Consider the following 25,398-nt stretch of genomic DNA (forward strand, 5'->3'; position numbering starts at 1 on the left):
TTGGCTCCTCTGATCCTACAAAGAAAAGAAAAAAGGCCAGCTCGTTTGCTGTTGATTGCTCGTGAGCCAAGTTTGAATGCTCGAGTGGTCAAACCATGGTGCATAAACAAGAGTAGTTTGAATACTACTCTTGAAAGATTCCTATCGACCTGCAGCCTGCCGCCTGCAGCTGCACGGCTCGGCTTGACGCAGTTGCACGGACCACGTGGAGCAGGCTCGCCGGGGAAAAGATTGCAGAACCGTGTAGCTTTGGCACAACGGAGGCATTGCTGTGCCGGTGTACGCTAGGGAATGTATGTCCCTGTTGACTGTTGCGCTCTGGCCCCCGGTGTCACTGCCCGTTTGGAAGCCGCAAACTCCCCTAGCCGCCCTATCAAAATCTCTCAAAAAATCCTGCGCTCCGGACATCCACCGGACCGGCCACTATAGCCGAACTGTTGGCGATTGATCTCTACCGATTCCCGTAGCCTTGGCACGCCATGAACCACAGGAACGAAGCTTGGAAGTAACCCCTGATGAGCAGGAGCTTTTGGATGGCGACGGCCGTTGGGGCAGGGCAGGCCAGAGGGCGGGAGGGGCAGCAGCAAAAGATTCCGCGGTCCTGGCCGGAATCTTTATGTGTGTGTGTGACCGAGTAGGGCTCTGACATGTGGGGACATCTCGATTGTTAAGCGCCGCGGAAATGGATTGAGAGGCCGGGAAAAACCGCGAAAAACAAATGCGAGGACGCGTCGGGTCTGATCCTGAATTTCCTGATCCACGGCGAGCAAAAGCTGATGGCCCGTGCAGGGTTAATGAGCGCTCACTAATCATTGCTCAAACCCTTTTTTAACTAAAAAAACACTTCTTTTTTTTGAGTGGATTGAGCACAAAACTCTTGGCCCTTGGTAGTGGTTTCTTAAACAAAAGACGGCCGCGAATTCCGAGGCGCAGACGGTGCTTTGAGCCTCGAGGTTAGCGGCGGGATTAACATTAGCGCTACCGGCTTCTACTGTTACCCAGAGGGCGAGAGCCGCGTCGGGGCATGGGCGAGGAGGGGACAGCGAGTGATTGAAGGCCGCGGAGGCTGTTCCCTGCTGCCATTTTTCTCTTGTCTTGGCCTCTTGGGAGCCCGGGGCCCTGCCTCTGCATTCCGAATCTGCCCCTCGAGAGACAAATGGCGTGGAGGCCTCAACTCCATTTTTGGCTTTTTGTTCCCTTTCAATTTTCTTTTTGCTTTTGCAGTGTCTCTCTCCCCCCTCGCATCGTCTTTGCCATCTTGGAGTCTTTTAAGCTCCGAAAAGTCACTGAAGTTGGAGTCCAAAACGTTTTGAATACAGTCCATCCACAAAAAAAAAAGGTTTTGAATACAGTACAAACCTTGTCCGTTTGGTATCCTGTCAGCAGATACTCCGTCTTGGGGGGCGTTTTCTAGTATTCTAAGCACGGTAGAAACAGAAACTTGCCAAGAAATACTCTTGTCACTGGCAAAGCAGGAGTACAACTGTACATGTACTATCTGATTAGGAGTAATTACAATATTACCAAAGATAATCACCTTGGATTGGAGGCTCCACCCAAAAGTGACGCTGGGTCGGTCAAAACTGGGACGCGCGCCGGCCTCGGGGACAGTGAGTGAACATGTGAGGAGTAAAAAAGAAGAGCAAATATTTTTTTAATCAAACTCAACAAGAAAAGCACTGCCCCTCCCCTCTCTCTCTCTCTGCCGTGCTGGGAAGTGGGTCAGATCGGCGACACTTGTTTATGAGCCCGAAGCCCCAGCTTTGGCCCAGCACCCCACCCCTCCCCTTGGAGCTTTGGCCCTTCCCTTCTTTTCTTTGCGCAGCCTTGCCCGCTCTGACTGCCCCCACACAGCCGCCGCAGGAGGAGCACGCCGCCCCCACTTCGTCTCTCTCTCTCTCTCTCTCCCGGTATATGATCGCAAAACATGGATGGGTGCAGTGCTAATCCACAATCCGTCGCGCATCGGCCCGGACATTGACAGTACATGCACTTGGTCTCGCTCCTTTCCTCCTCCCCCTTCACGGGTCGCGGCCGGCCGGGCCGGCAGCCGCCGCAGCGCCATGGCGGCCTAGCAGAGGTACCTTGGTCTCCCCCCCTACCCTACTCCCGGTGTGGTTGGTTGCGTGGCTGACTGATTTGACTGATTGGTTGGGGGCGGTCACCCGCTCCTCAGATGTTGGGCTTCTTTTCTTGATCTGTCGATGCAATGTCGCCCATCGCTTTTCTTGATCTGGTTCGTTTCGCTTTTCCCGGTGCATTTAATGCCCCCCCCCCCCCCCCCTTGAGTTACTGCCTCCCATGTTCCGCGCGCTAGATGGGGATGCGTTGCTCTGCCTGGCTCATGTGATTTCCGGTGTTCGTCCTCTACCACAGCCGGAGGACCTCTTCTTTCCAGGGGAGGATGAGGGAGAGAGAGAGGGCTTCATGATTCTGCAGCTGTTCCAGGTCGCAGTGCTTTTTTGTTGTTGCTCTCTTGTCCCGGCACCTCTTGGCCGCATTCATTCCCCCCACATCTTTTCCCGGCAAATGCTGTGGCCTCTCTGTGATTTTTGGGACCTGTTTGTGGTGTTGCGCCCTTTGGTGATTCTTTGGTTGATGCGCTGGATCTTGTGATTCTCGGTGTTTCGGCAGGTGCTTGGTCGCGCCTACCTCCTTGCTCCTGCCTGCTAATCTTGTGGGTAGCATCTTGATATTTGAGCTGGTTTATGGAATTTTTTAGGTCTCCCAGTTCCAAACCTTGCTAGTCCCAGGCAATTTTTCTGGTGTTTTTACCCCCTTCATGCGTTTCATTCTCGTGTTGGATTCGTGTAGAGCACCCAGTTCTTTGTTTTTAGACAGCAATATCAATGGGAACGTGCTAATGTTGTTTCCTTTGTTCTTCGTTGTCAGTTTCAGATGCCGAAGAACTCGATTAAGGCAGTGAGTAGTCTTGCTAGAGTTTGGATAAGGTGAAGCAAGGCCTGGGTGTCCTCTCAGATTTGCATTCGTGCAAGTCTACATGACCAGCATGTCTGTCGAGGCTGCAGAGCAGAATGTGCCTGGACACCAGGTCAAACCAGGGGCTGATCCAGTTCCTGCAAAGGAGAAGAAGAAAGATGTGGACGGCACGCCCGAGCTTACTGCTAAGGAGATTTTGGAGGAGCAAAAGCCCTCCCATCAGCGGCAAGAGTCTTCTGCATCTATGATGGACAAGGGTCCTTCCAGCGTTTGCTCAGACTCTGGTGTCCTTGACGAGCCGCTAACCCCACAAGGCGATTCTGGGGAGCTGAAGGATATTCAGAGCTTGGATTGCAATGGTAACCGGGAGAAGAATATATCGCAGAAGAGCAGCATAAGCGAGAGCTTTGTTTCAGCAAAAGCCAGCGATGGGACAAACAGCCTGAGGAAGACCAGTGGCAGTGCTAAGATCAGCGACCGAGCTGATTTCCCAGAGAGTGGGAAGAACAGCATGTGCCGCCCGAGTGCAAGCAGCAACATTAGTGATGAGAGCTCGTGCAGTAGCATGAGCAGCAGCATGACAAAGCCACATAAGGGGAGTGATTCTAGGTGGGAAGCCATCCGAGTGATCAGATCAAGGGATGGCATTCTTGGTTTGAGCCATTTTAGGCTGCTGAAGAAGCTGGGTTGTGGTGATATTGGCAGCGTTTACCTCTCTGAACTGAATGGGACAAAGAGCTACTTTGCCATGAAGGTCATGGACAAAGGGTCTTTGGCGAGTCGCAAGAAGCTTCTTCGAGCACAGACGGAGCGGGAGATACTACAGTCACTGGACCATCCGTTTCTTCCAACACTATATACCCACTTTGAGACAGATAAATTCTCATGTTTGGTGATGGAGTTCTGCCCCGGAGGGGACCTGCACACTCTTCGACAAAGGCAGCCTGGAAAGTATTTTGCTGAGCAAGCAGCCAAGTATGTTCCAACTCCTAAAATCACATTATTCCTCACATATATTACAATTTTTTTTGAAGTTTTCTAGTCCTATAGTGATTATTGTTCTTTGCTGCATCCAATTTCTCCTTCTCTGTTAATACTGACTACTGTAGTAGCTTGTATCGTATTTAATTATCCTTGCATTTTCCTGCACAAATCCGTTGCTTCTATATAGCACTTTGAACTTGTCTAGTTTATATTTGTACTATGATATAAAATACACTGCCTGAGATCAGATCGGAAATGCTTATTGGTCTTTTTTTAAGGTTCTATGTAGCGGAAGTTCTACTCGCACTGGAATACCTGCATATGCTTGGGATTATATACCGTGATTTGAAGCCAGAGAACGTCCTTGTTCGGGAAGATGGGCACATCATGCTGTCTGATTTTGACCTCTCCCTTCGTTGCGATGTAAGCCCTACTGTTGTCAAGTCTTCCAACCCTGGGTCAGATGCACTGCAGAGGAACAACCAAGCATACTGTGTTCAGCCTGCTTGTATTGAGCCGTCCTGCATCCAGCCGGCATGTGTCGCTCCAACTACTTGCTTTGGTCCCCGATTTTTCTCCTCCAAATCCAAGTCCAAGAAGGAGAAGAAACCGAAGCCGAAGCCTGAGATTGTCAACCAAGTTAGCCCACTGCCTGAGCTCATTGCGGAGCCAACTGATGCTCGTTCCATGTCATTTGTTGGCACCCATGAGTACCTGGCGCCAGAAATAATCAAGGGCGAAGGTCATGGCAGTGCTGTGGACTGGTGGACCTTTGGTATATTCCTGTATGAACTCCTATTTGGTAAGACCCCTTTCAAGGGATCAGGAAACCGGGCTACTCTCTTCAACGTTGTTGGTCAGCCCCTGCGATTCCCAGAGTCCCCAATTGTGAGTTTCTCTGCTAGGGACCTGATAAGAGGATTGCTGGTCAAGGACCCACAGCATCGTCTTGGCTACAAGCGAGGGACTACTGAGATTAAGCAGCACCCATTCTTTGAGGGTGTCAACTGGGCGCTGATACGGTGTGCGAGCCCTCCAGATGTACCAAAGCCTGTTGAGCTGGAACGCCCACCGAAGCCGGCCCCAGCTAATGATAAGGCGACTCCAGCTGCCAATCAGAATGGCACAGATAACTTTCTGGAGTTTGAATTCTTCTAGCATTGTTTTCCTTCAGGTTTTTGAGCGTGGGCTCATGCATGCAAGCTGGTGTATAAAAGGAGGAAGATCAGTTCGGAGGCGTATCCTGTGATGACCAGTGATGATCCGTTGTAGACTGTAGCTCTGTTTTGAGTAGGTCTTGTTCTTTCTTCTGTTGAACTGCTTATGATCCAATTTATACGGGTCAGTGTTGCAATTTTTAGAGAATCTTGTGGTGCTTAAAGGACGCAGGGAAATACTTTCACCCTGGCATTGTAAATCCTGTTCGATTTGGCATAAATTGCAACTGAATTTTCTTCATTGAGCATGTCTGGTACTGCATAACCACTTGATAGTTCTTGTTTCTTGGTGGCTTTCAATGTAAAATCATGTCTGGTTGTTGCAGTTTGTTGGCTGGAATGGGAGGTAGCTGGGAATAACCAGCATCGGAACCAAAATGTTGTTTGGTCGATCTCCATGTGTTTGATTGATATTTGTGTAAGAAATGGAGCATGTATAGCAACTGGAAAAGGCAAAAACTCAAAACATTTGGAAGGTGTTTGGTGTAGTGATTAACAAAGACAAACATTTGTTGTTTTATCATACTCAAGTAGCAAGTCATTCTCAAAAATTCTCTGTAGCATGGTGAGATATCCAGTTCCCCTGATGCTTGGTTTAATTTATCCATGTACGTACGTATGTGCCATAAGAAAGTATGAACCATAGTCACAAAGATTCGGGGTCGATGGGGTTGAGGAACGGGGTCGAGGAACGAGATACGGTCCTTGTGAGAGGTTTTTACAATGCAGGAACGAAAATGACCCCGCGTTTCCGGGTCGGGATTGGTGTTTCCGGGTCGAGGAACAGTACCCTCGACCCCGAATACTGTGACTATGGTATGAACTTGCGAGATGCGCAAAAAGAAAAGAGGGCAAGAGTGCCAGACTGCCAGTGCCCAAGGAGGAAGACGACGGTTTGCTATTTTCTCAGATCGGGTGGTGCTAGACGCAAATATTAGGAGTCGCTCGGACAACTGACAGTCAAACTATCACACAAAATCCAATAACTATTTTTTTTGTTCTGAAACAATTTTTTAATTGTTCGGAAAAAAAATTATTTCGAAAAAAATCGTTCTGAAAAAATTTGACTGAATTAGACATATAAATCGATTTATTAGGCTAGTTTAGACCCAAAACATAAAATCTAGAGTGGGAGAGGCCAGTCTGACAGGCTTGCGCCCGTGCTAGAGGAGTACAGAATGCACCACAGATACCATCATCATCCTTTGCCCTGTCACGGGCTCACGGCATGGCAAGTCGATTTTGTCACGGATGCTGGGCCCTCTTCCTCAGCAGGTAACAAGACGGCCCGTTTACACAAGCCCCATCGCCCGCTTCGTCGGCCCGGAATGGCAGACCAACTGATGCCAGCCGTCGGAGAGCAGGATTCCTATATATCTTCTGCAAGATATTTACTTACATATCTTCCGCAAGATATTTACTTACATATCTTCCGCTTTAAGATTCACGCGTAATATTAATTGGATGGACGAGATGGAATGCATTGGCACATGGCGCGGAGATAGGACGTTAGTACGCTGTCCATACACGCCAGTACCTAGGCCGTGGTGTATTGCTGGACGATTTGTACTTTTGCTTCTCAAATTTCAAAATTGATTTTCTCTCTAGTAATTCATCCAAATTTAATTCCGTTTGAACTAAGATGTTATTTAGAATTTTCCTAACAAAATGAGACCCAATATGACAAGTTTATTTTTGATTTGCTAGTGTAACATTTTATATAATCCATTTCCACATTTTAAATATACCATTTCAACACTATCATGTAAAATGTTGGACTATGTTTGCCAAAATGTTGAACAAGATTTAATGAAATGTTGAACCTAGTGTTTGAAATGTTGAATATGATATCTCAACATTTATACATGTTTTCATTTGCAAAAATAAAATTAAATACCACCCATCACTAGTTTAGTTTTAAGGATATGACAAGAGAGACAGAGGATTAAGAAAACAAGCGATTATGATGGGCTTATAGTATATTTATTAGCCGCGGAAGTTCATGCGAACTTTGCAGTGTCATCGTATTAGCAAACCATATTGTTTTCTATTGCGCACATAGAAAACGCGTAGCAACTCTGATGCATTTGAAGTTTCAAAAAAAAAAACTCTGATGCATTTATGCTTAATGGGCCGTTCTAGATGTATACTTGAGCCACTGATGGATCAAAGATGTATAACTAACTATCTAGCGGAAGATAGATAGGGACCCCCATCGGAGAGCCGTGGAGAAATAGGCTCGGCCCGGCTTCGTCCGGAGTTGTTGGCGGCGATCTGCCGATCCCGTTGTATCTTAGCTTGATCCTTTACATCTCGCGAGTGTTTCTGTACTCTAAACATCCATGAAACCTTGAGGATGCAGATTTCGACACGAATTGCAGGATGCAGTTTGTACTTCGCGTGGACCATATGTTCAGGACGCCCTCCTCCTTAGTCCTTTCCATTTTGCTGGCTGCAGAGGAGTAAAGGCAGCTGGGCCACGATGAGCAAGTAGTTCTTCTGAATGTGATGGCTCATGAACTCGTTTCCATGTGTTGGGTAAACAGAACAGGAGGCAGGTGGACAAACAACCAGCCTCGTTAGGAAAGAAAGCTGTGGAGCATTTGCAACGGCCGGGGAAGGATCCTGCACACGCATTCAGAACAGAAAGAGGGGCCGTAGAATCTGCAGTGAAATACGGGTTCGCTAGCTACCGGCCTACCGCCTACCGGTGAGCTGCGTGCCGACAAGCAGAGAGCTGCTGCATCTGCTCAATGCACTGACCCACTGACAGTCGCATCGCAGCTTGGGCGCATTATGTACTCCTACAGGCAGGCATGGAGCAGGTGCCCATTGACGCCTGCACACTAGCAGCAGGGTTCAGGGATTATCTTATCCTTCTCATAGGCCAATGCCACGAGCAAACTGCAAGCTTTGCTACCCCAAACACACTGCAGTACAGCAACAAGCAGCGAGCCGATGAGGCGCTGACAAAACCGGCAACGAGCCATCGCCTCTGCAAGACTGCAACTGCAAAGTGACCAAGGGTGCGGTGACAAAAAACTTGAAGAGAGTCACATGCTGGCATGCCGAGCAACGGGACACGGACTCGCTTGCTGAATTGAATCAATGCCGACAGGGAAAGAACACAGGACGGATTCTTCAGACGGTCACAACACATGCCGCCGTGATGAATCTTGTGATAGCCGTTGCGGTGGTACCTGCAACTGCTGCTTCATCTACATAGGTCATGTGACTCGCCACTTGCCACCTCCAAACTATCTTTTCGTGCTTTGGATCCAGTGCACTTCTGAGGCCTTGCTGGTGGCATACGGCCGGCTGAAAGAAAATCCAGGATGCCTCCCTCGTTAAGTTAGCTAGAAGTTTGCCAGTGAGTTCATGTCGGGGTCGACCTCGCCGTGGGCCCATGGTCTCAAGTCTCCATACTTGGACTGAATTGCATTTCTACTAAGCTAGGTCTTGTTTTGTTCTCTTCAAAATTCCAAAATTTTATAAGATTCTCCATTACATCGAATTTTTTGACACATACATGAAATATTAAATGTAGATAAACAAAATAACTAATTATACAGTTTGTCTATAATTTGCGAGACGAATCTTTTGAGCCTAATTAACCCATAGCGGGACAATAATTATCAAATACAAACGAAAGTGGTACAGTGCTTTACATCCAAAAATTTATGCATCTAAACAAAACCCTAGTACTGCATGACAAGGATGCGTACTGCTGGAGCAGCTTATACTGACTCTGTTCAACACAGACACACACTGCTACTTTGATTTTGTTTCAACAAGGCGGCGGCACCTCCTCTGTCCTGTCATTTCATTCCGTTGCCAAACCATGCTTGGACTTGTCAGTCGCCATTGCCACCCTATCAACGCATCGCACAAAGTCCTCTCCTATGATCGAGATGACAGCCGAGCACTCCATGGATGGTATCTTCTCCTAGGTTTGCAGCAAGGGAATCTGCTCATACCCATAGCCGGCTAGCTGCCTAGCAGAAGCAGACTAGTACTACCGATGCAATGCAAACGCGTGCTCTGCCGATGCCGCTGCCAGTTGAACTGTTGCAGGACGACACTGCGCCTGCTCGCTCCATTGCAAACACTAGCATGTGATGCTACAGCCCTCACCGTCCAGTGAGCTCTGGACCACCACCCACTTTTTTCTCTACTTGGCCTATAGTATGCATTGGTGCTCATCTCAAGAGGTCACATGTACAAATTGGATTAGAGATGATGGCCCAGAATATCCTATCCTTTGCAGTTCAGCAGCCTCCGATTGCATTAGAATCTCACGTGAGCGAGCCTGCTGTGAATCTGTGATGGGAGTCGTTAACTTAACGAGCAAAGCTTTTGCGTGCCCAATTCTTTAAGAAGACGAAGAGAATCTTGGTCAATTGTCAGTCGGTGTCGTCGGATCGAAGAAAGTTAAGGATCAAAGATGCTAAAGATCTAGGATTCCTTGGGCACTTAGCACGGCAGATCGAGAAAGGCAGCCAAGCATGGATCGACATCGACCAGCAGTGAGCACACGACGACGAGCGAGTCGTCGCCAACACAGCGGCGAAGCCACATCGACCGGCGGCGTCCAAGATTTCGGTGCCAGTCGTTCTCTTTGCTCCCCGGCAACTGCACGCGCGCGCTAGCTGCCGGACGACCGCCATCGTTGAATCTTGCCTCCGATTTTGTTTGCTCCAGACTTTCAGTAGTGCCAGAATTAATGGTTGGGTACTGGGGTCAGTCTGAAAGCAACGAGCAATTTTTTTTTTGAAAAGGAACAATTTTGATTTCCAGCATATGCATGTCAGCATGTGCATTGATGTATAAAATTGTCAGTACATGTAGCTGCGAGCAAAGGAAATCAAGTGTCACTTTCTCCATGAAAAACAAGCTAGGCAGCAATGTTCAGTATCTACACTGCAGAGAAGCATGGAAGAGAGGGCCAGGTCATGTGAGAAGGGGAACAAGCAAAGCTTTTGCAAGTTGAAGTTTTATTGGATAGCATCGTCGTCTGAACAAACGTGCGCCAGCATTTCGGTGATTTTTCTTTTCAGTGCCGTTCGTTCTCTCTTGGGCTCCGGCAAATGCACGCGCGCCCAAGGTGTGTCGGGCGACGGTTCTTGGATCTTGATAAGGTTGCCTCCTGTTATTGGGTGTTGTTTCAGTGGCTGAAATGGTTCTCCTCGTTGCTGGCCACTTGGGTCCGTATGAATGCGCCAGAGATTCCCGGCACATTCATGCATACACACACTGATCAACTGATGCATCCACCTTGTCAGTATGCAGCAATCTAGATTCTAGATTATTGACTCTATGTTGTCTTTTACTCTGAAGAAAACAAATCAGTTATGATTTTATTCTTTTGCAAAAAAAAAATCAGGCGTCAGAGACAAGTTGATTTTGGTATTGTCTGATGAGTAAAGTGCAACTGGATTTTGGCGTCTTAAATTTATTGAGGGAATTGCTTTGTGGTTTATTGGTGGATATGAATTCTTCAGTCAAGTACACTCCAGTGATCAGATGTCGCCTTCGCAAAAAAATAAATGAATAAATTATCAGTTGTTGGTGCTCCATGCCTCCATGATATCATATCTAGGATCCTAGCTAATTTATTGGTGTTAAAGTACCAGGATTTGCACCCCCTTTTTGAAGCTAAATCTATTCAGATTTGCAAAGTGGAAGGTAATTCTGCATTTCTGCTAGGACTGACACCATATGGTTATTGCTGGTTCTAGATTAGACACCTCCATTTATACAAATGTAGCATCTGGAGGTTGCATTCAGCACTGAATTTATGGTTTTTATATTCATATTATTTGTGAAGTGCTTGGATCCATCAGCTATCTCTTCAACTGTGCTAGGCATGGCAGGACCAACCATAAACTAGGAGAAAACACATGCTCCAAGAAAGCATTGCCTATCAGAAACAGTGTCTGATTTATTCACTAACTTTCACACATCTGGTGTCCGAAAGCTTTATCCAATCATTTTCAGACCTTAAACAATTGCCAGCATAATATCTACAATTAAACAAAGTACTACTTGCTAAAAGTTTCTATCTTTTTTTAAAGGATGTACTATTACTGTACTATAGACACTAGTGCATTGCAGTTGCCCCAGTGACTTTTTGTCAGTACCGACGATCTTCATGGCATCATGAATAGTCGAGCTGTTCCTTCACAGCTTTGAACTGCTTATGTAAATAGAGACAGACAATGCAAGGGGTGAAGGGGACCATGCAGCTGCAGAACAGGAAGCTCAGTTAGGCGGCCATATCCCTTGAGCACCACCCACATTTACTTGCAAGCTTCAGAGGAGGATGAAGACGACCCTTAACCTATCAATTTGTCATTTCGCCGATTCAAAAAAAAAAAATTGTCATTTCGCAGGAGCTACTCGCTACCAACACAGCCCCTAATTGGTCTGCCCATCTCGTTGTGAGGTGCCCCATCCAAAGAGAAACCTTCGTTTTTATATATAAGAGCAACTCTTAGGTGGAGGGTTGGCAAGGAGTGTCAGAAATCAGAATGGATCCTCAGCAAGTCGAGCTCAGCCACCTTGACGGCCAGGACGCCAGGCCAGGCACCAATGGTGGAAGAACAGGTGAGCTGTTCTTGCCTAGTTCTTGACTGAAATCTGACGAATTCTTCATCCAGAGAAGGAATGCTCCTCAGCGTGAAGCCTGCAAAATAGCACTTTTTGTTCAGTTCTGAGCTTTCCCATCTTCTGCAACAAATTTTTCGTTTTCTTTTTTCTCACTGGAAGTGAAGCAATAGATTCTTGTTCAGATTCTGAGGAGGAGGTAGACGACTGCCCAATCGAGGAGGTCCGGCTCACCGTGCCCATCACCGACAACCCGGCATTGCCGGCGCTGACCTTCAGGACATGGTTCCTGGGGCTCATCTCGTGCGCGCTGCTGGCTTTCTCCAACCAGTTCTTCGGGTACCGGCAGAACCCGCTGTACATCTCCTCCCTCTCGGTGCAGATCGTCGTGCTGCCGCTCGGCAAGCTGATGGCCGCCTGCCTCCCCACGAAGGCCGTCAGAATCAGGGGCACCAAGTGGTCCTTCTCGCTGAACCCGGGGCCATTCAACCTCAAGGAGCATGTCCTGATCACCATCTTCGCCAACACCGGCTCCAACTCGGTGTACGCCGTCGGCATCATAACCATCGTGAAGGCGTTCTACCACCGGGAGATCCATCCCCTCGCCGCCATGTTGCTCACTCAGACCACCCAGGTAGCATAGCCAGACTACCGAACATCTGATCCAAGTGATGGTATTTTTGAGTTCTTCTTTCATCTGACACTACCTTGAGAGTTGAGTCCATGAACAATGTTTTGTTTTCAGTTGATGGGATATGGCTGGGCTGGCCTCTTCAGAAAGTTCCTTGTGGACTCCCCCTACATGTGGTGGCCTGCAAACCTGGTGCAGGTTTCCCTCTTCAGGTCTCCACTCCAAAGTCCAATCCAATTATTTCTCTGATCAGTGATCACCAACCTGTTACGTTCTTGAGATGCAAGTAATTCAGTTGATTGTTCAGACCAAGCTTCTGAATTTGACTCTCCTTTTTTTTCCCCCAGAGCTCTGCACGAGAAGGAGAAGAGGCCCAAGGGAGGGACGACGAGGCTGCAGTTCTTCCTCACCGTGCTCATCACGAGCTTCGCCTACTACATTGTGCCCAACTACCTCTTCCCGACCATCTCCACCATCTCCCTGGCCTGCCTGGTGTGGAAGAACTCCGTGACCGCGCAGCAGATCGGCTCCGGCGTGTACGGCCTCGGCGTGGGCTCCTTCGGGCTCGATTGGGCCACCGTCGCCGGGTTCCTGGGCACGCCGCTGTCGACGCCGGCGTTTGCCATCATGAACATCATGGCCGGCTTCTTCCTCATCGTCTACGTGATCGTGCCCGCCGCCTACTGGACCGACGCCTACGGGGCCAGGCGCTTCCCCATCATCTCCTCCCACGTGTTCATGGCCAACGGCAGCCGGTACGACGTGGACAAGGTGCTCGACCCGAGGACCTTCCAGTTCAGCCAGGCCGGCTACGACGGCGCCGGCCAGATCAACCTGAGCATCTTCTTCGCCTTCACCTACGGGCTCAGCTTCGCGACGCTGGCGGCCACCCTGTCGCACGTCGCCCTCTACCACGGCAGGTCGATCTGGGAGCAGACCAGGGCGACGGTGCGGGCGCGGGCCGCCGCCGGCGACGTGCACGGCAGGCTGATGAGGAGGAACTACGCCGCCGTGCCGCAGTGGTGGTTCCAGGTGATGCTGGTGCTGGTGCTCGGGCTCTCCGTGTTCACCTGCGAGGGATTCGGCCGGCAGCTGCAGCTCCCCTACTGGGGCGTGCTCCTGGCCGCCGGCCTCGCCTTCTTCTTCACGCTCCCCATCGGCATCATCACCGCCACCACCAACCAAGTACAGAACACTTTTTTTACAGTTTTACTTTTAGTTTACCTCAGATGATGAGTCGATCTGATTTCTTGATGAGCATGCAGCAACCTGGGCTGAACGTGGTGACGGAGCTGATCATCGGGTACCTGTACCCGGGGCGGCCGCTCGCCAACGTGGCGTTCAAGACGTACGGCTACATCAGCATGTCCCAGGCGATCATGTTCCTGCAGGACTTCAAGCTGGGCCACTACATGAAGATCCCGCCGCGCTCCATGTTCATCGTCCAGCTGGTGGGGACGGTGATGGCGTCGTCGGTGTACTTCGGCACGTCGTGGTGGCTGCTGGAGAGCGTGCCCAACATCTGCGACCCGGCGAGGCTGCCGGAGGGGAGCCCCTGGACGTGCCCCGGCGACGACGTCTTCTTCAACGCGTCCGTCATCTGGGGCGTGGTCGGGCCGCTGCGCATGTTCGGCCGGCTGGGGCGCTACGCCGCGATGAACTACTTCTTCCTCGCCGGCGCGCTGGCGCCGGTGCCCTTCTGGGCGCTGTCCCGGGCGTTCCCGGGCGCCGCGTGGCTGCGGCTCGTCAACACGCCCGTGCTGCTCGGCGCCACGGGGATGATGCCGCCGGCGCGCTCCGTCAACTACCTCATGTGGGGCGCCGTGGGGCTCGCCTTCAACCACGTCGTCTACCGCCGGTGCAAGGCCTGGTGGGCGCGCCACAACTACGTGCTCTCTGCCGGACTCGACGCCGGCGTCGCCTTCATGGGCATCCTGTCCTACGCCGTGCTGCAGTCCAGGGGCGTCGACGGCGTCCGCTGGTGGGGGCTGCAGGTCGACGACCACTGCGCGCTCGCGAGGTGCCCCACGGCGCCGGGAGTCCGCGCCCCCGGCTGCCCCGTTCACTAGGCACCCAGGCAGTAGCATTCTACTAGTATAGATAATCTCAGTCAGAATTCAGAAAAGATTGCTAGGAAAATGAAACAACGCATGCAAAGGCATGCTCCAATGTCCAGTTTGCTAGTACAGCAACTATTTGTTCTACTCGACAAGCAACTGTACAGAAAAAACCTAAAGCAAAGCTAGTTTGTTAAGACACAAGTGCCTTTTCTTTCTCGTGAACCATAGCATCGTCATACAGTGCCTGTCAGAACATCATGCAGATATGGATAAACTTCGGTTTAAAGTTGCTCAAAATCGTTGAAGAGCTCAGAATTGTGAAACCGTGTAAAAGAATCAATAGTGAGCTAGATGAACTTGGTATCGGAGAGCACAGATAAATTACTAGACATTGCCCTTCAGGGATAAATCAGAGGATGCTAAGTGATCGAGACTGTCAATCCTAACTTTTCAGACAGCAGCTAATCTGTTCCCCCAGGTATGCTTACAGAGTTAATTTAAATCATCACAATACCAGAATTCTATAAAAATGCCAAACAAAAACCTTCAATATGAAATCTAGTCTGGATATGGGATATGGGATAAAAGTTAAACCTCAGGTGAACTATAAAACATGTACATGACATAAAGCTGGGTTGGAGGCTACCCGCAGCTGCATTTTCCTAGCAATGCTGGGTAGTGCGTACCCTCTAATGACAGGGAGCAAACATGCAGGGAAGATTGAGATGGAAGGGCTCTTCTTATCATCCATACGGGTGATATCGTCCAAATCCACCAGTAAAGCTTCCCTTATTCCTGTCAGGTGTGCTAGCAGGTCCATAACCACCTAGAGCAGGATCATATGCCACACCATAGGCAGAACCACCATAGCCAGAACTACCAGGGCCAGGGCCACCAAAGCCCTCATCAGCACCACCACCAAAACCAGAATTACCAGGGGCACCAAAGCTCTCATCAGCAACAGTGCGTCTATAGCCACTCAAGTCCCCACCAGCATAACCTCCACCATAACCTCCATATAACCCAAAGCGACTGGGATAACCATATGAAGATGCAGCTCCATATGCCCCTAAACCTGCATAGTAACGACCATATCCAACACCAAATTCACCCATCCCACCATAGCTGCCAAGCCTACTACCGCTGAAACCTGCATCGCCCCTATAAGGATCAAATCCACCACCCCTGTAACTGCCATAAGGATTAGCCAATCCACCATAGTTATCAGAAGAAAGGTGGTCCCTAGAGCCACTATCATATGAAGATCTAGAACTTCTACCACGCCCTGATGGAGGTGGGTTTGAGGATTTCTTTGGTTCTGCCTTCTTGATCTCCACCTACAAACAAAGCAAATGACCTAAGCCCTGTCAATAACCTATGGGGCGTTTCTATTAATTAAGCATGATGTTCCAGCACAGCAGTTGACTTGAATAGAATATTGCATTTTCTTTTTGTTGATGTTACTATACATATCTTACACCATAAGTACATTGTGGAGGGGATAACTATTTGTGACAATTCTTTAACGAACTGCAGACTCACCTTTGAACCAGCAAGATCAATCATATTTCCGTTTGCTAACAAATCATCTACAGTTTCCTCAGAAGCAAAAACTACAAATCCAAAGCCTCTAGACCGTTTTGTTTCACGATCAAACATAATCTGGTGGTCTACCACAGTCCCATATCTTTCAAAGAAACTCTTGAAATCATCTGATCAAGGAAACAAATGGAAGAACCATCAGGCAAAAACCAATATAAAACAAAGCTGACCATCATATGCCATACTGATATTACCTTCTGTTAGTGCTGAGGGGAGCCCACCAACAAATATCTTTCTAGTCTTGAAATCCTTAGAGCTAGACTGCATTGCACCCTTTGGTATGGTTCTTTTAATCTCAACCTGGAGTAAACAGAAGGCAGTACTACTGTCAGCTGTGACACATGGGGATTGCGAAGGTAAATGGTGCGGATGAGGTATGGTCCAAAATGAAACATCCGATAGAAAATTGAGGAGTGGTAAATCACATTTGTTATAGCTCCATTAACATGAGCAATTTAACAAAGCAATAAAATTGGTAAAAAAAATGTAATCAGAAACACCATTAGAAGTATGCAAATCCATCACTGCAAGATGATAGACACTGACATGCCAATTGCTTGAATTAACAAAGCAATACAGATAAACATAGCAACAGTCACGTTTGATTAAATGCACTCACAACTAGCTAACCAAAAGATAATAATTGAAAATGAGAAATCCTGCTAAACATAAAAATTGAAAACATAGGCACTTGAATCACAAGGTGTAATTTCAGATTTTTAACAAAGTGCTGTAGGCTAAAACAAAATTTTTTGCCACAAAGAATAAACAATTGATGTTATATACAGTTATCACATAATGGACCTTCAAGTATACAGAGTGCAGCCATTGACACGGCAAAGCTGAAATGAAGAATTAAAAAATAGAGAAATTCGACTCCTGAATGGTGACACCGAATAGTGGAAAACATAACTTACTTGCTTTCCGTTGATGACATGAGTTTCCTCTATCACTTTATCAACAACAGCAGTGTCAGAGTATGTAATGAAGCCAAAACCCCGCGGCTGAGATGTGTGCCTATCTTTCATTATTACTGAATCAATTATTTCCCCATACTGGCCAAAATGCCGCACAAATGTAGCTGCACAGAAAATAGAAGCACAAAAATCAGTAAAACAAAAACAGAGCTAACCTGAGTAGGGATGCGACTGGGTGCCACCAAGGGTCACTACCGATCCTCTTTAGTTCAACTGTTACTACTAGTTTTCCAAAAATGTGTCCTAAACCTGAGAATCTACTAATCCTACAAGGGAAAATTTAAGACGCGAACAGTCGCGCCCGCGCGTGACTGCGCGACCACGATAGTCTGCTACGGCCTGCGAGGGGATGACGGGCCGCTGTCCGGGGCCCATCTCTTTCTCTCATTAAAAAATATTTTATCTCACTCATACGAGTTCCGTTTTGAGAACCGATTGCACCATAGTATTCTACTCGACGAGTCGAACAAAACTAGATCCCACTTACATATGTTTCGATGACGTTTTGCAACAGTATCAAATTGCTATATGCTATAACATAAGTTGCACAGTATTGCATACATAGATTGTCACAGTTCTAATATACAAGTTGCCATAAAAAATAGCATTTCATTTATATGAGTTTGTCATAAAAGCAGAGTGTCCACCAACAACTCATTTGGCAACTTATGTGTAGGACATCCTTCTATATTTGTGGCAAATTATGTATTATATGTGTAGCAATTTATGTTTACGACACCCTTCTGTGTTTGTGATAACTTATGTGTTATATGTGTGGCAACTTATGTGTAAGACACCTCCTGTTCTCTGGCAACTTCTATATTACAAGTGTGACAACTTCGTATAAGATTTTTTTTCGGCAACTCATGTGCATGACACTTTTTCTAGTCTTTGTGACAACTCCTGTGCATAACAAATTATGATTTCATGATAAATTTCTTTTTTTCTTGACAACTTAAACAAAAAATGCTATTTTTTGTTGTTGCAACTCTTACTTTACAAGTGTGGCAACTTATGTGTAGACACCTTGACAATTTATGTGATAGCATATAACAACTTGGCACGAGTGAAAAATATCATCAAAATATATGCAAGTGAGATCTAGTTTTATTCCTCTCGTCACACAGAACGCAATGGTACAAACGGTTTCAAAAACAAAAATCGTATGATGGAGATAAATTATTTTTTTCTAAAAAAATATATGGATTCTATTTTTTTTTGGACAACACACCACCACCTGCTCTCACGACAGCGACGGGTCGCGCGCTGCCAGCCAGCGCGACCCGTCGCGCGTTATCTTCGTCCATCCTACAATTCACTAGTGTTCACACATCAGTTGATGAACAAATGATAAGCAGAATGGAACAAGGCACGAATTGCAATATATTGATGCATTCGCAGTGCTACATCATGCACTAGTCTATAAACTATTCCCCGTGGTTCTTCAGCCCTATCCCTCTATCTCATTAGGAAAAACTGGCATCTCACTGATTACATCGATAAGGCAGAATAGTTTACAAAGTTTATATAAACACTTTCTCCATCCAAATTAAAATAGACATTTTCAGTGGATGTTACCAATTCACAGATTCAGGCATTACATGTTACAATCATTGGCAATGGAATATAATACACCCAACAAGATCTTCATCAGACATAAATGCAGATATGGTAACAGGGCCAGTTGCAACTTGAACAGATTAGCTATCACTGTAGGGAAGCGTCAAAATTCTTGTTGTTTAGGTGCATTGTGTAAAGCTCGCACTGGTCACAACTCAGAACACAGCTTAGAATCCATACTAAACACAGACCATCACTGCAATCTTTTTTTGAAGCAAACATCACTGCAGTTTTTCACACGCTATAATTAATAAATTAGCCGAGGCAAGCTATCATCATTGCAGCACTGCAGCGCAAAGCACCACGCATCCGGATACCAACTGAATACCGCCCACGCATAACGCATACCGCTTCCTCCGACCCACAGAAAACCCCCAAAATTGTACAGCCGAATCGCAATCGCCTCACCAATCCACGCGGATCACTACAAGAATAGCACGCCAAAATTGTACAGGAATCGATCGGCCTACCATCTGTGGTGTCCCGCGGCAGCCCTCCGACGAAAATCTTCCTGCGAGCCAAACGCCGCGAATCAGACCGCCAAACCGAGAGATCCCGTAAACTCGGGAGGGAAGAGGGGGCCGGGAGTCCATACCCCGGGTTGCCACCGCCGCCTCCGTCGCCGCCACCGCCGCCGCCGCCGCCGCGCCGCCTGGTTCTCGTCTCCGCCTTCCCCATGGCCGCGCTAGGGTTGCGTACGGAGTTGGGCAGCTCGCCCTTGGTTTCACTCGCACAGATGGCACAACCGCGTGTCGGCGTGCGCGCTCGCGGCTAGAAACGGTGGCCTTGCCTGCAAACCCAAATATAGGGTTAATGAGGGGTTTTTTTTTTCCAATCCTACTCGCGGCCCGCTCGGTAGAGGCTGAAATGGCTAATTATATTTCTCGTGATAATTTCTAGTCGATATATAGGCCCAACTATCGAGTGGGCCGAGAGTAGGGGGAAAAAACGGCAATTCACCAAATTATATTCACTAATCTCAAAAAAAAATTATATTCACGGTAATACGTCATATGGACTCTGTTATATTTGTAAGGCGGAATTTGGCTAGTGATTTAAATAAGTGAGTAACGATTTCCGTTTGGCAATTTTGATCCAAAACTAGTTGAATCCTAGCCCCGTAAGAAATGTTTAGCTCATAAATTTAGATTTGTGGCCTTATGATCCGAATTTCCCGAATTAATTATCTTTATTGCATAATTCATGAGCTCGCGCTAGGGACTTTTGTTTGAACCAGCGTAATGTATTAGTCTTCCAGAGTCTGATTTACTTCACTGAACAAAAATAAAGAGATCCAACATGTCCAGAAAATTCTAACAACTTTTGGCCAGGCTGCTTAGGTCAGCGACCATAACTATTTATCGAATCATTATGCAAAGTCTTCCTAAGCTGTGAATTTATTTCTATGCACTTACCTAGGATTATTCTCAGCAGCTTTAAAACGGGTCGTAGTGCACCCACTCACCAATAAAAATATTTTAGCAAAAAACTGCGGACTGCCAGGCTGGTAAGACTGAACCATGCAAGAAACGTTGGTGAACTATGTCCGTCCAATGGTGCCCATCTATTTTCTTACATTTTTCACCTTAAAAATGGGGGTACTTGGAAAAATCGACAAGATTGAAAGGATGTGTTTTTTATGTAAAAGGACACAAGATGCAAATGGTATCATTATTGCCTTGTCAATAGGAGAAGTGTATAGGAACAAACAAAAATTCAGAGGTTTTGGGCATCCTCAAGCTCTTCCATTATAGTGGCTTTTGACATGAGTGGACTGAACCGGATCGGGTTGAAACAACTCCACCATGTGATGCCACCGACATGCATTTGTTGTGGTGATGCAAGAAGGAAAAGTTACTGTTCAAAGGCCATGCTCTTGCAGGGTGATTATTGACAATGAATGAGACTTTGGTACCTCATGCAAGAGGTGCATCTCGCACAACCGACCTGATAAGATAATGTGTCGATGGATAGCAGACGTTGTGTGCATGTCCAAGCTAGCGTAATTACCCAAATTCCTTTGACAATCAGGCGAAAGCTCATGTAGTCACGCTAAGGGCACAAATTAGTGATTTTTTAGCTTGGTACAAAGCAAAATTCTCCAAACAAGTTGGCAGATCTAGAAGAGAAGCAAATGCACATCTTTAACTCCATTTTCTGTGAGCGCAGAGGGGCAGCGGAAGCGTCAAGATTAGCAAGCTAATTATTACGAGCATTTCACCGAACACCTTATATCAAAACAGTCCTATAATTTCGATTCATCAAACATGGTGTTGTCCAAACTTTCCAAAAAGAAACATACTTGTAGAGATTAACTTACTGACACATCAATCCCCATCATCAACATATCAAAAACCCCATACATGCATCATATGCCAATCTCATCCATACACTATGAACTCGAACAATACGACACCAATAGCAAGCAGGATATCAACCAATCAATAAGTATGGCAAGATAAATACCGAATCACAGGTAGACACAAGGATTTACGTGGAAACCCCTTGCGGGAAAAAACCATATGCGGCAACGAGCAATCAATCCACTATGAAGATGAAGATACAAGAGGTGGGAGCCAACAAAATTGGAGGAGGCTCCAAATCCCTTCCGATTTCACTCTCTAAAAGATGGATTTGATAGATCAAAACCTCATCTCTCAAATCTCATCTCCCCCCTCTCAAGCCCCAAAGGGGAAGAACAAGTCCCTGCTCTCTGTCTATTTCCGAGTTGGGAGAGAGTCAAACAAAGACAGCTTTACAAAATAGCCCTAAGAGCTCTAGAATATTACAAACAACCCCAATTTCGGCATACAACATGTATAGAACTTATTTTGCATAACAAATGAGCTAATGAGCTTTCAAATTGGTGAAATTAGAAGCTGCACATCACATTTTCCTTTGACAATACCCAAAAGTTTAGGAGTCAATGCGAGCATGGGCGCACCAACTAGCGTCTTCTGCCAAGCGACATTACGTGGTTGTTTGGAAGGGCTCCCCAAACCGGCTTCACCGGTGAAGCTAGCGAAGGAAAAAAAAACCTAGCTTCATCAGACATCTAGTTCGTCTTCTGCCAAGCGACATTACGTGGTTGTTTGGAAGGACTCCCCAAACCGGCTTCACCGGTGAAGCTAGCGAAGGAAAAAAAAACCTAGCTTCATCAGACATCTAGTTCATTTTAGCGCTGGCTTATAAAATAGTTTCACACTATAGTATTTCGATTTGCGTTAACTAAGGTGAAGCTGAAGCCAGACTAACCCTTTCAAACATGCCTACATTGATGGACCGGTGGCTTTGTCTCTGTCACCATTGCAACCAAGCAAAGATGAACTGGAACTGTATTCATGATGTACGCGGAGAACATCCGGAAGGACACTAATAAGAGCATCGATGGCTGATCTCAACATTCGCCTAACATTGCTGGCCTCACCATATGGCGAAAAAATAGAAGATATTATTGGCATGATTTTCAGTTGTTTATGTTACCACAACTTATGTAAAAGCTGCTTATGATCAGTGCTCCTGCACGCCTTAAAACCACCTTCCTTGGATATGTTAATCATTGTTTACTAGTGCCATGAATCACGATGGATGGACGGCTGTGGGTCAAACACATTGATCGGCTAATCAAATCTCCGCGCCACAGCACGCTAATCGTACCTCCTTGCCTGGCATAGGAAGCTTCCTTGAAGGAGCTGGGACACCACTTGCAGCGTAAACTAGGGTTGTTTGGATTTAAGGATTAAACTTTATTCCATGTCAGAATTTTACTATTTTAAAGTATTAAATAAAGTCTAATTATAAAACTAATTGCAGAACCTTAGGGCTAAACTGCGAGGCAAATCTAATGTGGTATATTAATTCATAACTAAATAATGGTTACTGTAGTATCACTGTATCAAATTATGAATTAATTACTCATTAGATTCGTCTCGCGAATTAGCACTCATTTATCAAAAAAATTATAAATATATTTTATTTAATACCCTTAAATAATAAAGTTCTCTTTGATACGACAGAGGCTAAACTTTAGCCCCTGGAAACAAACAGGGAGTAACACAGAACTTTGAGAATGTTTAGATGTGACAGTTCCGGTAAACAATGCCGTCTGAGTGCGTACGTACGCTACCAAAACATCATTTGACAAATCCCTCAAAAGAAACATCATTTGAAAAGTGCATTTGCTCAAAAGAAAAATGGGGAAATGAAGGAGACAGCATTCTCCATGTCAACGCAGCTAGAATATGGTTTGGTTCTTGCCAGATATAGCGAGACAAGCTTTTTGTCTGTCGTGGACACCCAAAAATCTAGCAAAATTTTGACATCAAACAACTCTAGATGACCAGATCTGGTCAGAAAGTACAAAAGCTCGTCTCCTGTCTTCCCAAAACCTGCCAATTCTCCTGTAACTGAAGTTTAGGCCACTTGCGGACTGTTGGGGACGCCACCTCCGGCCATCGACCGAAGGCCCGCGGTCCATTCGGGTCCAACGACAAGGTCTTCAGCCGGCCAAGAACCTAAGCGATCGAAGGGCTCTGGGCTTCGAGCGAAGAGAGGCGAAGACTAAAGCGCCGACAGCGAAGACGAAGGCAAGCGGAGATAGGCGAAGACCAGGGCGCCAACGACGAAGGCGAAGGCTAAGCGAAGAGAGGCGAAGACCAAGGCGCCCATGGCGAAGTCGAAGACAGCGAGGAGATTCAGCGAGAGTCGACGGCGAAGCCCTACGAGGAGCTGCGAGGAAAGGCGTCGGGGAGCGAGCACGCCTGACGCCGCGAAGGCCAAATTCGCCGAATGATGACGTGTGTCTTTGGGCCCAGTGGGCAGTAGAGGCCAGAATGTAATCTATTGAATGATGTAAAAATACGGTTGATGAAGCGTCCCCTCATAAGAGAAGACTTAAATGTGATACAAACATCAGTCTCAGGAGACTGATGACACATTTATTACATCAGATGGTTCATTACCGTACAACTCTACGCGGTAGTGAGCAGAGAAGTGCCACTATCGCGAGGATTACAACCCACACCCACACAACGATATTAATTATAAAAAGAGGGTCCTCAGAGTCTTGCGACATGCGGAATCTCCTGCGGGTGACCCAAATCCACAGGCAAGGCTGGGTGCAGGACGGTACCCTACTCAACGTCCTCTGGAACGAAGTCTGGGTCTTTCTCTGTAAAAATTAAGAATGTGGTGAGTACAAACGTACTCAGCAAGTCCAACCACACCCATGGAGGGGGTATAAACAGAATATAATGCACAGGGTAAATCAAGGATAAGGCTAGGGTTTGATTTGCGGAAAGCAATATTTTGTGCAGGGGTTCATTTGAAAGAAAGCATTTTCCAAAACCAGTTTTCTTGTACCGAGTAACACGAGGGGTTGATCCACACAAGATCCAAGTTTTAAGCTGCTACCGGACTCCTCATCCGCCGTAGCACACGGCATAACTGCCGGACACATTTCCAAAACAACTCACGCCAGCCCATCCCAAGATAAACACTAGTTATGTGACCACACCGTAACTCGCCCAGTATCGTGGGCACGGCTATTCGAATAGATTCATAACTTTACAGAGGTGTGCAACTTTACCCACAAGTGGGGTACCGCAACTCGATCACCTTAGTGTCGGTGCAGATCCCAACAAAGCCATTACCCACCTTAGCTAGACCTGACTAGCCATCACGGGATGCACCAAGGGGTTATTGACCTATCACATAGAGGTTTTAACCGGGGCATAAGTCACACAGAGCTAATCCCTTCTCCTTGATCACCCGTTGCTCTCAACTCTCCTGGTGGCTATCAGACTAACTAGTGGGGTTTATGCTAAGCCGTTGCCCATACAACGGTCGAGTGGTTTGCACGATAGTGGAGTTAGGTGAGATGGTACACCAACTCGGTCCTTAGGGGTGACGAGATGGATATCTCCCTTCCTTGCTCTGCCACACAGGCACGAGCACATCAATCGGCAAATCACGCAGAAATGCCATCCATCCCGTCTAAACTTATCTTTCAAAATCTCACACTTTTATCCCTTCCCACACATACACCTTTTCTTTATAAAATAAGTTGTAGTTTGTATAAAATCCTAAGCGTTCTAGCAGCGATTAACGTCCAAACAATCACATTCAGACATTAATCTAGGTGGTCAAGGAATGGTTATAACAAATCAAGGGGTGGCTATCCAACCGTGTTTTCAGCAGGCAAAACATATGCAGGTTTTGTAAAACAGGCCAATGGGTTGTGTTTATAAAAACTAGGACAAAAGCATGCATCAAAGGATGGGATTGAACTTGCCGTCTTCGAAGCCTTCGGGGAGGTCCTGGTCGAAGCACTGTCCTTCGGGCTCGGGGTCGCAGAACTGGTCCTCGTTCGCTGGCTCGCAGTACTGCTCGTTTACGAGCTCTCCTTCGTTCACACCGTGATCTATGACGCATACAAACAAACACACAATCAAGAAACAGAAATAAAAGTTTTATCGTTGAGCTCGATTCGGAAATAATTAAGATATGGAGTTCGGAGTAATATTTTTGGGTGGTTTCCACATGGCATGGACAAAACTATGACATGAGAGGCGTGGTAAAGTTTCAGGTAGATCTGAGGTCGTTTGGCGCATGAAATGATAGGTTATATAGAGTTTTAGGGTTAAATAAGGGTCCAGGGACTTATTTGTAATTATATTTGAGAAGGCAGGGGCTTGGTTTGTATTTTAGAAACTATTTGGGTTATTCTAAAAAAGGTCAAGGGCTCAATTAGAATTTTGTTT

General features: G+C 46.8%; 3 protein-coding genes across 10 annotated transcripts; 2 read left to right on the forward strand and 1 right to left on the reverse strand.

Moving 5' to 3' along the window:
- Positions 1-1,816: 1,816 nt before the first annotated feature.
- On the forward strand, positions 1,817-5,408 carry LOC120712728 (serine/threonine-protein kinase D6PK-like). Of its 6 annotated transcripts, none has more exons than XM_039998592.1 (3): positions 1,817-2,080; positions 2,899-3,915; positions 4,203-5,082. In XM_039998592.1, the coding sequence occupies exons 2-3, from the start codon at positions 3,002-3,004 to the stop codon at positions 5,080-5,082; spliced, it is 1,794 nt and encodes a 597-aa protein (XP_039854526.1). In that variant the 5' UTR covers positions 1,817-2,080; positions 2,899-3,001. The 6 variants fall into 6 exon arrangements, with proteins under 6 accessions (XP_039854526.1, XP_039854521.1, XP_039854522.1 ...); XM_039998587.1 differs by having other exon boundaries at positions 1,820-2,080; positions 2,893-3,915; positions 4,203-5,408; XM_039998588.1 differs by lacking the exon at positions 1,817-2,080 and adding an exon at positions 2,268-2,448 and having other exon boundaries at positions 2,893-3,915; positions 4,203-5,389.
- A 5,941-nt stretch (positions 5,409-11,349) lies between these two features.
- Positions 11,350-14,660, forward strand: LOC120712729 (oligopeptide transporter 1-like). 3 transcript variants are annotated; one of them, XM_039998593.1, is made up of 5 exons: positions 11,350-11,747; positions 11,921-12,381; positions 12,493-12,590; positions 12,726-13,563; positions 13,644-14,660. In XM_039998593.1, exons 1-5 carry the CDS (start codon positions 11,672-11,674, stop codon positions 14,445-14,447), a joined length of 2,277 nt encoding a protein of 758 aa, XP_039854527.1. In that variant the 5' UTR covers positions 11,350-11,671; the 3' UTR covers positions 14,448-14,660. The 3 variants fall into 3 exon arrangements, with proteins under 3 accessions (XP_039854527.1, XP_039854528.1, XP_039854529.1); XM_039998594.1 differs by having other exon boundaries at positions 11,355-11,747; positions 11,933-12,381; XM_039998595.1 differs by having other exon boundaries at positions 11,678-11,819; positions 11,933-12,381.
- A 130-nt stretch (positions 14,661-14,790) lies between these two features.
- Positions 14,791-19,419, reverse strand: LOC120712730 (heterogeneous nuclear ribonucleoprotein A1, A2/B1 homolog). The gene is made up of 6 exons (XM_039998596.1): positions 19,233-19,419; positions 19,108-19,148; positions 16,958-17,121; positions 16,235-16,340; positions 15,981-16,150; positions 14,791-15,775 (listed from the first exon to the last, which is right to left on the reverse strand). The coding sequence occupies exons 1-6, from the start codon at positions 19,313-19,315 to the stop codon at positions 15,182-15,184; spliced, it is 1,158 nt and encodes a 385-aa protein (XP_039854530.1). The 5' UTR covers positions 19,316-19,419; the 3' UTR covers positions 14,791-15,181.
- Positions 19,420-25,398: the final 5,979 nt, after the last annotated feature.

Source organism: Panicum virgatum, chromosome 6K (genome assembly GCF_016808335.1).
Source record: "Panicum virgatum strain AP13 chromosome 6K, P.virgatum_v5, whole genome shotgun sequence".
In the NCBI taxonomy this organism is placed as follows: Eukaryota; Viridiplantae; Streptophyta; class Magnoliopsida; order Poales; family Poaceae; genus Panicum; species Panicum virgatum.

Bases quoted from the DNA above. Each gene is read 5' to 3' on its own strand.
- LOC120712728 (XM_039998592.1), top strand. From the start codon at position 3,002: ATGACCAGCATGTCTGTCGAGGCTGCAGAGCAGAATGTGCCTGGACAC. The intron at 3,916-4,202 runs GTATGTTCCAAC...TCTTTTTTTAAG, and splicing joins TTTGCTGAGCAAGCAGCCAA to GTTCTATGTAGCGGAAGTTC.
- LOC120712730 (XM_039998596.1), bottom strand. From the start codon at position 19,315: ATGGGGAAGGCGGAGACGAGAACCAGGCGGCGCGGCGGCGGCGGCGGC. The intron at 16,151-16,234 runs GTAATATCAGTA...TTCCTTGATCAG, and splicing joins CCCCTCAGCACTAACAGAAG to ATGATTTCAAGAGTTTCTTT. The intron at 15,776-15,980 runs GTGAGTCTGCAG...CTTTGTTTGTAG, and splicing joins TTGATCTTGCTGGTTCAAAG to GTGGAGATCAAGAAGGCAGA.
- LOC120712729 (XM_039998593.1), top strand. From the start codon at position 11,672: ATGGATCCTCAGCAAGTCGAGCTCAGCCACCTTGACGGCCAGGACGCC. The intron at 12,382-12,492 runs GTAGCATAGCCA...TTTTGTTTTCAG, and splicing joins TGCTCACTCAGACCACCCAG to TTGATGGGATATGGCTGGGC. The intron at 12,591-12,725 runs GTCTCCACTCCA...TTTTTCCCCCAG, and splicing joins GTGCAGGTTTCCCTCTTCAG to AGCTCTGCACGAGAAGGAGA.